The following is a 17,247-nucleotide window of genomic DNA, read 5'->3' as shown; positions in this document are numbered from 1 at the left end:
GGAGATGCAGGAACATATGTATTTTATCTATCTCTCAAATAAATCACTTATCAAAATAAAATAATTCTATAATGTAGATTTCCTCTAGTAAGGCCTTAGCTTTGAAATTTGTCCAGAGATTGAGTGTGCTTCAGTCTGATGATCCTATTTTAATCTCCAGATTTCATCTCTATAAACTCCACTTACTAAAATATTAAAGCACCTTGAACAGTTCATTCAAATTTACTTAAATCCTAAATTAAAGTCACTGCAAAAGGTTTAATGATTTAAACAGTCTTTGCTTTATTACAAATGCTGCACAATTTTTCTTAGTTCTCTTACAAATTAATATATTCTAATTTAATTTTATCATTCTTTTTTTATAAATTTATATCATATATAAAATAGACCGGAACAAAAAATGAAATTCCTTTTAATGTTTGAGAAAGAGAATTGTTCTTGCACTGTGTGGTCTCCTGGTAAATTTTAGGTATATTATTTAAAATGTACAAAAATGTTAATGAGCTAGTTTAACATTTAAGTTCAGTTTTCCTTTCTTCATGAAATGAACTTTATTTTCTGATTTATTATGCTAGCAGTGAAAATGAAACCAATTTTTCTTACAGCCATTTTGTTTTAAAATACACCATTGACTTATGTATTAGTGTAATTTTGATAAATTGATTTGATAATGTATCTAATAGAGTAAAGAGATGAGAGGTTATATCCTGTTCAAGATTGGCCTCCCATTGTCCATTCAGTAATGGGCTATCAGTAAAATCAGAATCAATGTTCTCTGATCTCCCTTTATAACAGTGTTTAGTACCCACTGTTAGCTCCATAGTAACACATCAATGCAGAACTTTCTTTCACATTTCAGACAAATCTTTTATCAACAGATAATTAAGATAAATGAAACCAAAGTACCTAAGACCTAGCACAAACTCTCCGTCTGTTGATTTAGCAAATACTTACTGACTATCAACTATGCCAGGAACTTTGTGAGCAAGAATGCCAAGTCTGATTTTCTGGAAAACTATACTTATAAGAAAAGAGATAAAAACAAACTAGAACTAAGCAAGAAAATAGTAGGTGAAAGTGCTAAGAAGAGAACACATTTAAGGTGAGATGTATTTAGGAAGAAAAGGTTGATCACGCTATGGTGGGGTGAACACTTTCTAGGCAGTAGAGGACCAGAAAAGGGGTGTGGTGGGCACTTCTACCCAGCAGGTAAGGAGGTGCTCTCACTAGCATTGCTTACAATTGCGAAGGTATAGTAATAATAAAAGTAGACTGATGTTTAGTCGATTTTACTGTTGTCTTTAATTATCCATAGACTATGCCTCCTCTTTCGTTACTTACCCTCAAGAAAACTGTTTATATCACTACCACCCACTTCTCTTGGCTGCCATGGTTTCCCATCCCCAGAATCAGCTGGTACAAGTGTACTAGAGAAGAAATAACCCTGACTTGCTCAAGAAACAGAAATGTCAGTGTGCCTGTAGGGTCTGGAGAGCTGGTAAGAGATGAAGCCAGACGAGTAGTCACAGGACAGTTGATGTAGGGACTTGCTGGTCAGGGATATTAGAATGTTGTTCTAAGTGTCTAAATCTTAAGTTTGAGATGAATTGATTCATACTGTAAAATTTCTTTCTGGTTGCTAAATGGAAATTATTGCAGTGGTTAAGCATAAAAGTTAGAAAAATAAATAGCAGGCTATTTCAATAATTCAGGGAAAAGATGCTAGTAGCTTGTTTGAGGATGTGGTTGTGGAGATGTTGAAAAAAAAAAAAAAAGAACAGATTCAGGATATGGTTTGGAATACAGTCAAAAGAATTTCCTAAAGAAATGAATGTTAAATGCGATACAAAGTGGAGAATTAAAAATGATCCTAGGATTTAGGTCTGAACAACTAAATAGTTGGGAGTAATATTTACTGAGAATGGTAGGGGAGAAAGTCTTGGGACTTTGAAATTTTTCCATTTTGGACATGTGAAGATTTGAATAACTACTGGATATCCAACTAGAGATGTCAAGTAGTTAACTGGATATTTGAGTCTATCTTTCAGGAAGAGTTTAGAACTAAAGATACAAAATCAGAATTTACTATTGACTCCCAGATAGTATTTAAAAGTATGGAAGTAAACACCATTCTCAAGGCAGAAAATGTGATGCCTTGGGTCATTGTAACATCAGAAAGTAGGAAGAATTAACAATTACCATTGAGTATGAGTGGCCAAACTGATTGTGTCACAGGCTGCTGAGAAGTCAAGTAAGATGAAAACAAGTGAGATGGAGGAGGGGAGGGGGAAATGACAGAATGGAAGTTTTGAGTGACTGTGATTAGTTCAAAGAACTGATTATAGTGGGCTGAAGAAAGAATGATGACTATGAATACGTAGATTTAATAACTGTAAATGACAGCTCCATATCTTGCTGGAAGAGGGAACAGAGAATTGGATAGTTGATATGAAAGAATATGAGGTATATTATTTTGTTATAATAAGTCTTAAACACATCTTTGTAAGTTACTTGGAATGATCCAACATAGAGTAAAATTTATAATGAAAAATACAGAAGAATTGCAGATATTGACTGGTATATATAAAATAGGTGAACAAGTTCATGCTATATAGCCCAGGGAACTATAGTCAATATCTTGTAGTAGCTTATGCTGAAAAAGAATATGAAAATAAATATATATATATATATTCATGTATACTGAAGCATTGTGCTGTACACCAGAAATTGACACAAAATTTTAAACTGACTATACTTCAATAAAAAAGTAAAAAATAAATAAATAAATAATATAAAAATTTAAAACAAAAATAAATACTAAAAAAATAAAATAAAAAAAGAAAGGAAAATATAGAAGGAGTCACTGCAGTAGAGATATTTCGGTGTCAAAAAACATGGGATAAAACCACAAGCAGTTGGATCAGCCCTTGGTAAAGGCAGAGATATTTGATATATTGTAGTAAAAATAAAGGCTTTTATACTAGGTTCCAACTTCTCCACTCTCTTCACTTGAACAAAGAGTAACGTGTACGTGTGAGTTGGTGCATATGCATATTCTTTTTTTTTTACACTAATAACCCGTTGACTTAAAACTTGTTGAAAAAGGTCTTGTATTTTCTTAATGTGATAACTTGAACTGTGACTGCCATAGTGGATTAAGTGATCATGAATCTAAATAGTATTTAAGATAAATCTATAAGATTTTAGAAGTCTATACTGTCTGTGTATTTCAGTTTTTAAGATATGTTTTCAAGGTTTCTTCCAAAGAATAACATTATTCTATAATTTTTTAAAACTCTTACAACCTAACTTTGTGGAGAAGACTCTCTCTTTGATGGTCGCTTGGTATAATCATTCATTAATCAGATAGGAAGCAAATCAGAGAAGAAAAAACAAAAAAAAATTAAAAAGGAACAAAGATTGATAATGAATTGTGTTAATGTGTTTGATTAATACATTTTGCCTTAGTCATTTGTAAGAGTTAAGACTTTCTTTTGTAAAGATAAGATATATACTACCCTAAACAATGAATGTTATACTGACAAACTTGGAAAACTGTTGGATTTATCAAGGAGTAGTTTAGCTATGCTTACTTTGGGGAATTAAAATCAAATAAAACATATAAATTACTCAGGAGTGTAATCCACTCTGTATGTCTTATGCTGTGATTTATGACCGCTCTTTTTCTATTGATTTGTTCTCTGTCACCTTGCTTGCTTTTCATTAGGTTTTTTAGTTGTGGCTACAATTTTTTATAGACAACCGAGTTTTTATGTCATTGGTATCAGATCAATTGTCACACTTCCAGTGGGGTAAATGGTTAAAGACCTACCTCCCGTCATATTGCTATAACTACCATACAGAATCTTTTGGAATAAATCTGTTACAGCTTTATGTAGAAAGAATTATTTACCATAAGATAGAGGTATAATCTGTTTCCTTAAGTTAAAACTCTTGAGTCTCCTTGCTATTTTGTTATTTCTATTATTAGACTAAACTATATTCCTCTAAACCTAAGCAATATTTTATCATCCATTGCAACCTTTTTTTTCTCTTCACATTTTGCTACAGAAAATAAAAGTATATGTTTATACACATAAGCACACACTATTATTTATTTGTCTTAAGAGTCAGTAGCTATTCTTGTTGGAAAATTGTAATAAATTGTTTTCCTTGTTGTCTCAAAAGAGATAAACAATATCAGTACCAAGACATGAAGCATAAGTTATTTGTATATCTCTAACCTTTTAAATAATTTCTGACTGTGATAAAACTGAATTTTCCTAAAGACTTTTGCCTTGATTATATATAGAACTGCATTTCTTTGATTTTTTGAGAGCAGCATGCTTCTACTTTTTCAATGATTCATTAGGAAAGAACACACCAAAACTGATACTTATGTATTCTTTTAAAATACATATTAAACAAAAAAATACATATGTACTTACTACAAAGATACATCATATGAAATGACTTAAGACCAGTGGAAACAATAGTTACAAAATGTTAAACATGTGTTTATTGCAAAGCAACATGTTCTTTTGTTGCATCTTTGAAAAAGGATATATAGAAAAATGAGTAAATCAAATTGAGTAGACTCTTTCTAATATATATACTTATGTACATAATCACATCTCTAAAATGAAATTTCCAACTCTGTTGAAATTTTAAAATTTCTGAGTATTCATGAAAAACATAAAAACTATTATTCAAAATTCTGTCCCTTATTTAAAAAGATAATATAAGTCATTCACCATTTCTTGTACTATATCTCAGTTATGTATTTCCTTGACTTTGTTTTTCCCTCTGGCCCTTTCTGTAGCAAAGTCAATAGAATTTATTTCAGTATTAGCTATCATGTTTCAACAGAGAATAGAATAGGCATTGTTGCTTCTGTGGTCTTTTAATGTCTTTTCTTATTTTTTCTGAAGTTCATTTTGTCTACCACTGTTCTCAATTAAAATTCAAATTCTCTATCAAAATTTCATCTTCATTTTGTTTTCTATATCAAATCAACATAATTTATACTTCATAATAACATGTTAAGTTTGAATAATAAAGAATATCAGAACTTAAGAAATAATTGAACATCTATACACATAATGGGCATAGTTAAAAGAAACAAACAAAAAAATGAGAATGCAGAATGTGAGAAATGAAGGAAGTGAAATCTTCTGAAGTGAAGTTGGTCAGTTGCCTCATGATTACAAAAGCAGAATTTTACTGTAATCTACATTTATTCTTTGGCCTTATTCAATCATTTAACATGTTTTCTTCATTGATCAAGTCTGTCATTGTTACTCTCTCCTTTTTAAATCTAGATATGTTTTTGTGCACTCACTAAGTAGAAATAGAACTATTAGTTGTGTAAAAAGTTATAGATTATTCCGTTTAACTTTATCCTAGAAGCATGTATTTTCTCTCTCTCTCTTTTTTTTATTTTTTTATTTTTTGTCTTGAACATCTCTAAATCGTCTTCACCTTTCCACTCTCATTTTGGTCATGAATTTGTTACATTTTGCTTTAAAATGTTATAAGCAGCCCACATCTTGTCTTCCAAATACCGTTCTGTCAATCACTTGAAACCTATCATTTACATCTATAGGAATTATCTTACAAAAACAAAAGCCAAATTCTTTTCCCAAGTCTTCTTCAAAAATCAGCCCAAGTACTATTTCCTTTTGAAAATAAACCCCTACCTCACTAGAAAGATATAGACTCCACTTCATTTAAATATTGCTAGTATTTTAAAATGTAACGTTTTGTTTTGTCATATAACAATTAAATAGTATGTAATCATATCTTATAATATATGTACATATGTATATACATCTGCAGTTATATATTATAATATATGTAATATATAATATGATTGCATATGTAATATAAGGACACACAGTATATACACATAAATCAGTTGCAGGTTAAAAAAAAATATATATATATATACACACATTAAGTACTGTCAAAATTAAGAACAAAACCCATATCAGTGGTTCCAGAATCAAGGAAGAAGTGTTTTCTGATCATCATATGACTTTTTTTGAAGATAAGATGCTTAGTAGCTTGGAAAATTTATGAAAGAAGGCGAAAAATCCTAGATTCAATTCAACTTGTTTAAACTCTGGTTGGACACTGAGGAATTTACATATGCCCTTATTACAAAGATGCATTTTATGAAGTAGAAGGAAAGGAACCCAACTGCAGATATAAATATTGCACTTGCCTTCTCTCAGTGGGATGAAACACTTTAGTATCATATCAACTAGAGTAGTCTGAGCTCTACAACAAACTAGAAAGATGATTGTCGTTCTGATTCTCAATTTACTCATTTGTCAACTGGTAATAATAATATTTACTATGTAGATACATTATAGAAATTAAATGAGATAAAATACATTATGTTTGGTGACTAAAGAAAGAAATAAATGCATGTTGGTTTTGATTTTCTTACTCTTTTTCCTTTCTCAGCATTTTTATAGGAAATCTTCAAAATTGCTGTATTCAGGACATTTTAATGGTCTTCCAGTTTAAACAGCAAATAAGGAAACAACATACATTCATCGCAGAAATATCTCTGTGTATGTTCATATCTGGTCAGCCTAGATTTGCAGGAAAACTGGATTTTTCACTAGTTCTGTGACGTTTGAAAAGTCACTTAACCTCCTTGAAACTGTTAATCCCTCTGTATAATACAATTGATAATCCCTACTTTTCAGCTGTGTTTTTTAAGATTAGAAATATTGTATGAACAGTGCTTACAATGACATATAATTCACTAATATTAGTTACAGAAGTGATAGTCCCTCCTATATCCAAAGACAATTTTATGAAAAGAAAACATGTTTTATTCTTTCCTCCTACACATCTATTGCTTGAAAATATATATAAAATTATGCTTGTAATGTCCCCAGTTTGAGAGATGAGGAATGGAAAGTAGATAATATATGTTATGTTTATGTGTATTGGACACTGGAATAAGAGATAATGTAAAAGCCCTTTACTAGTTATTTTCACCAAAACAAAATAATATTTCTATTTTCTAATGTTAGTAAATATTGTTTCACTCATCAAGATAAAGCAGATGAACCAATCAGAATTAAAACTCCCTGTGTAATGTGTAGCCTCAGGAACAAATGAGCCAATATGATGTATATCTCTATCCTCAAGTAATAGTTCAGATGACATATACATGTGGGAACAGCTCTCATTTTCCAAAATGACAAAAGAGTAGGGAAGGAGGGTAAGAAGAAAAGGCATATTAGGAAAAGACGGAGTTCTAGTCAAATTCTTGGCCTCTTCTAATGGGTGTCCCACTGTGTATGATGATTTTTGAGCACCAGTTTAACTCCAATATCCCCACATTTCAACAGTTGAAATGGTTGGGTAGGATCAGAGGGACTAACTGTCAAATCATCTATCACCGGTTAATTGTTATCTACCTATTATTGGCTAAGAGTGATCATGGCCATTTCTATCCTGAGAGAGGATCCCCCAGGTCTGAGAATACCTGATATCAGAACCTAGGATGGAAGATTCAGAAAAATCTGGTGTGTGACTTTCCAATTCAAATACACTAAAGATGATCACAGAATATATATTTTATCAAAGAATGATCATATTATTGCATCTTAGGTCAGATAGATGATAGATAGATAGATAGATAGATAGATAGATAGATAGATAGATAGATAGATAGACAGACAGATAGATGATAGAAAATCAAAACAGGGAAGCAGAGAATTAATAATTGCAATGTTCTAAAAATCTTTTAAATATCCTATTGAGATCAGGTACTTTACATATATCATCTAATTTGATCTTCATTTTTATCTGATAGATGAAGAAATTGAATCTCAGAGAAATGATGTGACATTCTTATAGTGATAAAACTATGAGTCAATAAGTAGCAAAGATGGGATTCAGACCCAGGACCCACCACCACCCATCATTTTCCACCATCAAATTTACCTTAAAAAGAGCATTTGATCAAAACTAAAAACATAATGTGAATAAGTAATAAAAAATGGCTCATAATGTTTACTTTTAATACAGAACTTTTCAGTAAGTCATAGTTCTGAGAGCAGCATCACATGTAATTAATTACCTGTGGCGGGAGGAGCGGCAGTCTGATAAAGGCAAGAAGCATGCTCAGATCATTGCATCTCCTCTGCATGTCATATTTGACCCACATCATCAATGCATGGAAAATGGTTTCTTCATCAGGGACGTTTACATCATCGCTGGCCAGGAGTTTATGGAGTTCCTCAGCTGGAAGCAGTAAAAACTCTTGATTTCTCATAACTTCCATTATGTTTTCCTACAGGGAGAAAACAGCTTGGCATAAATTCGGCTTCAATTTTACTTAGCTAGCAAAGCATCTCAGAAAGAAATGAAAAAAGGAGTCAATAACCTTTGTTCTCGTTCTAACATAATCCTTGAGACTTAATCCTTCAGAAACTAGAAGCTGTTAAGATGAAAGCATTGTAATTGTAATTGAAGTGTAAATGTATCCGAGACGGCGCAGATCTTGTAGTAACTGGAGGATTATAATGTTGAGCTTTGTTATGCAGGCAGAATGTACTAAGTGATTAAATGTTCAGGTTTCAAGTGGACTGCTATGTAAGATTTGGCAAATATGAAAAGAATAACATTTCAACGTTTTTAAAGCTTGACTGCATATACATCAGTCAGAAAGTGGGAATAAAATTACACACAGAAGTAACACTGTAAGATGCATCACTGTTTATTCAGAAGGGAAAAAAAGCAGGATGGATAGGCCATAGAAGTAAAACAATCCCATATGCTCCATCCTTTTATTATCTCTCAAACCTCTCTTCTTTCATGACAGTTTCTCTGGCTTAATTCAGATTCCCATTTATTTTCTTCCAGATTGCCTCCAGAACCTCCTAATTACTCTGCCTGACTGAATTCTTCGCTCTCTAGTGGACCCTCTATACTGATGCTAGAAGGCTATTTCTAAAACATAAATGTTTGTGGTACTACTCTGAAGTTCTTGTTTCATTTACTTTCCTTTCTTCCTTATTTTCTTCCTTCCTTCCTTTCTTCCTTCCTTCCTCCCTCCCTCGCTTTCTTTCTTTCTTTCTTTCTTTCTTTCTTTCTTTCTTTCTTTCTTTCTTTCTTTCTTTCTTTCTTTCTTTCTTTCATTTCAAACTCTTGGTTAAGCACACTGGTTCTTCATGATCTGACTGCTTCCTGGTGCTGATACTTCATCTCCTGCCTTACTGGCACTCCAGTCACAAAAATGACTCTTCTCTCAATATGCATTACCCTCATTCCATTGCTTAAAATTACTCAACCACCTTGTTTTCTTAATTTCTGTCATTTTTCAGGACTCAATTCCAAACCTACCTGTTACACATGGGCTTCTGGCACCCTCTCTTCACTCCCCTTTGATCTGGCTACCCTATTCTCTATACTTGCACAATGCACGGTGTTAGTATCTCTGACACAGTGTTTATCAAACTGCTGCCTAGTCCTTGGTATATTTAGGGGTTTTATCACAAATGTAAAGCTCATTGAGACCAAGACCTTGACATTTAACCTTGTATATCTAGATCCTGGAACATAGCAGATGAACAGTACATATTTATTGAATAGATGCATTGATGATCTTTGCAGAAAAAAGTACATTTTAGAAATTGTACAGAGCAGTGCAGTATTTTTCAAACACATTTTAAAAACTACATATGTAGAAAACAAACTTAGGTTACCAAAGGGGAAAGGGTGGGGAGGGATAAATTGGGGGTTGGGGATTAGCAGACACACATTACTAAACATAAAATAGGCAAACAACAAGGACCTACTTTATAGCACAGGGAACTATATTCAATTTCTTCTAATAACGTATAATGGAAAAGTATCTGAAAACATAAGATGGAAAAGGATATAGATCTATCTATCTATCTATCTATCTATCTATCTATCTATCTATCTATCTATATCTATATCTATATATTGAATCCCTTTGCTGTACACCTGAAACTAACATTGTAAATCAACTATACTCCAATAAAAAACTAAAAAAAAAAAAATCTACTTGTCAAAAACCTTGTTACACTTCATCGGAATCTTCTCTGGCTGATAGATGGTTAGAGGAGACAGAGATTGGACTGCTGACTTTTTCTTTTGTCCCCCTTCCTCCATGTCTTCTGAGACAACTTCAAGGAAGTTGGATAACTAAGGCTTCTTAGATCATAGTTTTAAAGCCACAGTTGTGGCAGGAATCTCAATAGGATGGTTATTTTAGGGTAAAACCTGAAGTAGGAAGTAGCATGGGACTAGATCTCTTCCCAAAGAGGCACTGTGTGTATTAAAACATGGCAGAAGATTTGGAAAGTGCCCATTAGTCTGTACATCAGATTCAAACCTATGTCCTGAAGAGAGAAGGGACCTAGTTTATAAGCGAATCCCTAGAATTGTATCCAAGGCATGAAGTGCCTTTAGCGTTCACAAAAGCAGGTCAATTTTTGCTTTTCCAACGTTGATTATTCTTATTTACATTTAATTGACATCACAGAATAGCTGATTTCATGAAGATTGCTTTGTCCTCTGTGCCTTATACAGTGTTATGTAAACAATAGATGTCCAATACCTACTCACTGAATGAACCAACTGAGTGTTCTGAGATATACTGCCACCAAATTTCTCTGAAGAAGTCTAGGAAGATAAAGAAATTTTTGGAAGAATCATTGAAAGGCATTGGTCCATCTATTTTTCCAGTTACTCAAAAATCTATGCCTCTATTAAACTCCACACAGCTGTATAGCTAGACCATCCGTATGTAGCAAGAGGTGCCATAAAAAAGCAGCTCTGTGAAACTCTAAGCAGTGTCTATTATAAAGATATTGTTTGAGGCATATTTCATTATATTTTACAGTGTCCTCTTTATGTTGACCCTTGGGAGAAATTTCTTTCAGGTTTTAGGAGCAGGAATAATTGCACTTCTCCTGAGTAAATTGGTTTGCTTTTATCATGGATGTTATAAATTATAAAATTGATCAGATTTCTGTTTTATTTGGTCTCTAGAAAACTTATGAGTCAAACTGAAATCTATCTGAAAGGAAGGTTATAGCCTTTTACAGTTTGATTTCTTTTTCAGACAGCTCTGATAATAGCTTCATTTAATATCACTACAGCAGATTTTTTTCTTCTTTTATTCTTGCATCTAATTTGAATTGGATTCTTATAAATTTGTATCTTTATGAGTTATACTACGTCTTTGGGAAACAAGCAATGTTGTTTATAAATACTGCTGTAAATAAACTGGACATCAGGAGATAGTATCAGATATTACTGAATCCATCACACTGACACATATACTGTATTGTTTTGTTTTCTTTATATATGTTGGAGTTCTAAAGTTCTCTTACCTCTTTTTTTACCTCATCAAATCTCCTTCCAATGATAGCCTACCTAATATTTTTATGTATAATTTGCAGTCTAACTTTTAGAAATTAATCATTTTAGTTTCATTGTCTCTTATTCACTAAAGAAGAAAAAAAAATATTGATTTGCACTAGTTCCATTACACCTTAGCTAACTCCTTGTTGTCTGAGAAAATTGTTATGAGAAACATCAAAACTCTCCAGCCTATTTATTTTTTGCATAATACCTTCCTTTTAAGTTTATTCAAGCATTAATTCTATACATATTTATTGAACATCTAACATTTGGTTCTGAATTATTGTGGTGAGAATGAAATGGATTTGTGCGAAAAACTTTACCATACATGGAGCGCCTATACAATGTGCAGAGCCTGGAAAAATGACTGCCTAGAAAACTCTGTTAAAGCTTGTTTTTCAAATGGACCTAGAATATTAGGTAGGAGTATACATTAGAAAATAAGAAATGGTAAGAAGTGTATTCTGACCAAGGGAAACCATACAAACAAAGACATTATAGCACATAGGATGATATAAAGTGCCATGTTCTGTATGTCAACTTGATTGAGATAGCCACAGAAAAACCTGTGGAAAATAACACTGAAAGTGTCATTTAGACCATAAAATGGAACAGATCTTTCACATATAGATTGAAATATTTATTGTAAAGAAAGCCTTTAGCAAATTTTACCAAATTGAAGTTGCCATGCCACAAGACAAAATAATCCTTATTAATTACGTAAAGATTAAATTCTACTATTTTTGGTACTTCATAATATTTTAAAATAATTTTGCTAGCTATAAAAATGTATAGTTTTGTTTTATTCTAAGACAGAATTTTCTTACTATTTTTTTAATTATTTCCTGAATTTGACATAAACATTTTCTAATATTTATTTCCTTTTGTCTTAATTCTATTATTGTTTTTCCTCCATCTTATTATGAGTAATATATCAATAAGTAGTAATTCATTTGAAATTCCTTTGGAAATTCATTTTTCTACAACATTTAAAAGTTAACTAATGGTAACATCAGATTAAGAAGAATGTAAGTAAATTCTTTCAATTATCACAGTTTAGTTATTGATTTAGTTTAAAATAAGAATATTACATTGTAGTAAAATATTTTATCAGTGTTAAGGTAACTTTAACAAACTTTAATGTTGTTTACTTCATTATCAGCTACTACCAAAGCAACACATTTTCTACTTATTAAGGGTAACTCAAGGAAAACTCTTCTATGAAACTCTATATAGGTTGAAACCTGTGTCTCACCATCTTTTACTTTGTGACCAGTGGTCCATTAGAGAAACTTCCCAATTGCTATTAAGTATTATGGTAGGAAGGTTAATCCTTTGCCAGACCGGTACCAACTCTCTGGCTTGATTCCAAATCCCCAGAAGGTACGGAATTTATTTAACTGCCCATTAGAAAAGTTATTGGTTAGAAAGATAAATGCTTAGGAAACTCATACTGTCAAATAAATGAGAAATTGAAAGGCAAGCCTGGGAATTGGCTACATCTTCTGGTTGTGGTTTATTATGTAAGTATAAAAAATGTGAATTTTTGGTCAAAGTCATAGATTTATAGTTATAATTCTTGAAGCCTCCTCCGCTAGTAAGGTTTTGAGAGTTTCTGGTATATGTATGATTCTACTGTCGTCAGGAGTAAGATGGAAACATGCATTTCTTGACTTCTGAAACAGTGTCTTTTCTTTTACAACATATACTGGATTGAATAGTGTTCCCCAAAATTTCATGTTTATTTGGAACTTCAGAATGTAATCTTATTCAGATTACAGATGTTGTTAGTTAGGAAAAGGTCTTATTGGGTTGGAGTGGACCCTAATCCAATGACTGGTGTGTTTATAAGAAAGCAATGTGGAGAGATACAGACATACCATGATGAGAACATCCTGTGAAGATAGAGGGAAGAAGGCCAGGTAAGACTGGAGGGACAGAAATAAAAGTCATGCTGCCACAAGCTAAGAAGGAATGCCAAGGATTGCCAGGAACCACCAGGAATTGGAAAAGGTGAGAAAGATCCTTCTCTAACCTTCAGAGAGAGCATGGCCCTGCGGATATCTTGATTTTAGCCTTTTAGCCTCTAAAACTGTAAGAGAATAAATTTCTATTGTTTTAAGCTACACAGTTTTTAGTACTTTACTATGGCAGCTCTTGAAAAATAATATGTATCATAAGAGAAGTTTTAAAAATAGTTATGTTAAAGCTCTCACATAAACCTAAGAAAACGTGATAATTATTTCCAATCTTTTAAATGATAAATTCCAGGCTCTTTATCTTATAGACTGATTCCTTTTAGGAAATACTAGGTTTCCACCCTGTGATTCAGCAATCCCACTCTTGGGCATATATCCAGAAAAGACAAAACCTCTAATTTAAAAAGACACATACACTTCAATGTTCACTGTAACACTATTTACAACAGCCAAGACATGAAATCAACTTGTGTCCATATACAGATGAATGGATAAAGAAGATGTGGTATATATATATGTACACACACACACACACACACACACACACACACACACACACACAATGGACTATTACTGAGCCATAAAAAAGAATAAAATAATGCCATTTGCAGCAATATGGATGGACCTGGAGATTATCATACTCAGTGAAGTCAGACAGAGAAAGACAAATGCCATATGATATCACTTATATGTGAAATCTAAAAAAAGAAAAAAAAAAGATAGAGACAAATGAACTTATTTACAAAATAGAAACAGACTCAGACATAGAAAAAAACCTTATTTTTACCAAAGGGGAAAGGAAGTAGGGGGAGGATAAATTAAGAGTTTGTGATTAACAGATATACAGATATATACAGACTACTGTTTATAAAATAGATAAACAACAAGGACCTACTCTATAGTATAAGGAACTATATTAAATATCTTGCAATAATGTATAATGGAAAATAAGCTAATATATATAAATATATATATATGTGTGTGTGTGTATATATATATATATATATATATATATATATATATATATATATATATATGAATCACTTTGATGTACACCTGAACCTAACAGAACTTTGTATATCAACTATACTTCTACAAAAAAATAAATTAAAAAAAGAAATATTAGATTTCCCATGACCCAAAGGAGTGTCAGTGATAGAAAAAGGTGGTTTACTCTCAGGATAAACTTCTCTTTATGTATATACTTTTGTCTCTTGCCTCTAGAATTTAAACTTTCTAAAAATGCAGGGCAGGGACAGGCACCTTTCCCAGTTATCAAGGGCCAATAAGGAACACTTACCTTAAAGTTGCTACACTAATTTTGCTGTCAAGACTATGGCCTTTTCAGGTTAAAACCAATTTTAACTGGCTTTTGATGATTTGGCTTGTGTGACTTTTTAATCCCTGTGTCTCCAAGTTGCTGCCTGACATCTTGAGCACTACTTTAGAGTTCAGAGGAGCAGGACTTATCAGGAGATAGGCACATTTTGCTACTTTACAGATAGGAATGTTGAGGCTCTGGGGACTTACACATAGTCACAGCATTATTCAAAAGAAGGTTGGAATTAAGAATTCAGTATTTTGTCCAATTATGTTGCCTGGTCTATCTAACTATTCTTTGGTTAATTTCCTCTTTTAGTTCTCCTCTGCCCATCTAGTTTGGACTTACTGTCTTAGTCTGATCTGTGCAACATGTATGCACCCTGATTCTGGAAGGCTCACTTTAATCTTGTTTCCAACTCTTTCTTGGTATTACTGAGTACCATGATGTGGCCTGGTGATTATGGAGAGTCAATATATTATTACTGACTTAGATAGTTGGTCAAGATTTAGATCTCAACCCTGCTACCCACTGGCTGTGTGATTAGGAAGCTGGGTTCCTGATCTGTAAATGAGGATAAAAATAGTATCCACCTTAAAGCATCATAGTGAAGGTTAAATAAATGTACTGCTCTTTGAGAAGTACCCAACACATAGCAAGTGTTAAATTAGTGTTAGTCATTACTATTCTGCATCTGAGCTTCCCTTATTTCCAGCCTCTTATTGCTAGGTGTATTCATGTTCATATTTCTTTATCTTCTTCTTTTCTTTACTGATTATTCAGTCAACAAACTTTTCCTATGCCTAATATGTTCTTAATACTAAGAATACAGAGACCAAAAAAAAAAAAAAAAAAAAAAAAAGATTCTGGCTTCTAAGAAACTTACTTTCCAATGAGGAGGATAATATGATGTTAAAAGAGAAATATATTCATTTTACAAGAGAGAAAAAAATGGGATGTTTAATGGAGTCCAACAGATAAGAATGTAAGTAGAATAAAGGAAGCCAAAGAGGAATTTGAGTCAATTCCCAAGACAAGGAAGTGTTTCTCATAGAATCATAGATCTGGAGACAGTACTAAAGAAATGTTGATGTCATCTGGCCTAGTATTCATCTTAATCCAGCAGGGTTAAAAAAATGGGAATATCTGCAACTTCACATAATATCAAACCAGAAACAATCTTTGAAGTCACTTAATTTAATGTACATCCTTTGTACTTCTGTGCAACGCTTACCCGGTGATTATTTTCAGTGATAGGAAATCCACTACACCAGAAGAAAGCTCATATCATTTTTTAATAGCTCTGTCAGAAAACCGTCCTCATTTTGATGTAAAATTGGCTTTCTTGTAATTTTCTTACTTCAATTCCAGGGCAAATGTATTATTATTCTATTGATCAGCTTTACAAATACTTGAAGAATAATATTTTTTTGCCTTACATCATGTCTTTTAAAAGCTAAAGAACTATTATTTTTAATTTCTTTAAAGGGTCTTAATTTTCAAAATCAGAAAAATGTACTAGAGTAGAAAATACGATTTTCACTGAATTTCCCCTGAAATATGTGCTTTCTTTTACTACTCCTTCAGAAATGCAAACAAATTAAAATTTTTTTTCACAGACTATATTGCTTATTGGCATACATATTTTTAACTTTCCCAAGACATTTTCTAAAGGCAGGAAAACAATATAAAGCAATCACGATCTAAAAATGTCATTTCAATCACTCAGTTTATATACATGCATATAATTCATATATATAAGTATATTATTTATATGAATTATATATTATTCTTATGTATACATATGTTATTCAGAAAATAAAACAAAGAAAAGGAGTGTTTTCAAAGAGTTAGCAATGTGTGCAAGTATAATACTTTTTCTTTTCCTTGTCAGTTTTGTTATCAGTCCTTAAACAATAACTTAGAATTAGAAATTTTTTAAGTATTTGAATTGTATATTAGGCCCTCCCTTAATAATAGCAGTATACAAGGTGTATATCACATGGGTTTGGTATTATAAATATATATGTATATTTATTTATTTTTAAAATATATATTTTATATATATTATAAGTAAATATTATATATATATATTCTTCTGTGCTTTTCTTAACTTCAAAAAACTACCTAGATTCAAATCTACTGGCTAAAAGTAAATGGTTTCCAATTTTCTTTATTAATTATGTACCACCCACTAAGGGTGGCTACTTTATTGAGAAGTGTTTTCTTCTGAAATAGAGCATCAATTTTAAAAAGAAGCATTTTAGGATAATCCCCAAGTGGTACCCTGTATCAAAAATAATTTCTGATGGTCATCTTTCAAGATTATCATACGAGAGGAAAGATATTTGTTATTATTAAATCCCTTAAAAATGTGAGTCTATGACTGGAACTGTTTTTGGACCATATGTTGCTAAAGAGAAAAGATGAGTTAGAAATTGTAGGGGCAAGATCAATTAATTTTTAGCAAAAAGAATTGGAAAAAAATCCCAATTCTAACACCTCCTAGTCATGATTTCCCAG

At 32.0% G+C, this 17,247-nt stretch overlaps 1 protein-coding gene across 2 annotated transcripts in view; it reads right to left on the bottom strand.

Moving 5' to 3' along the window:
• KLHL1 (kelch like family member 1) overlaps positions 1–17,247 on the bottom strand; it is a 328,782-nt gene that overhangs the window by 111,890 nt on the left and 199,645 nt on the right. For both annotated transcript variants that reach the window (XM_010978777.3, XM_064493097.1), the window contains exon 5: positions 8,108–8,320. In XM_010978777.3, the coding sequence (XP_010977079.1) occupies positions 8,108–8,320 (213 nt within the window). The remainder of the gene's footprint in view (positions 1–8,107; positions 8,321–17,247) is intronic.

Source organism: Camelus dromedarius, chromosome 13 (genome assembly GCF_036321535.1).
Source record: "Camelus dromedarius isolate mCamDro1 chromosome 13, mCamDro1.pat, whole genome shotgun sequence".
Classification (NCBI taxonomy): domain Eukaryota; kingdom Metazoa; phylum Chordata; class Mammalia; order Artiodactyla; family Camelidae; genus Camelus; species Camelus dromedarius.
Note: the sequence above shows the minus strand (reverse complement) of the source record. Positions and strands in the feature narration are given on the sequence as shown.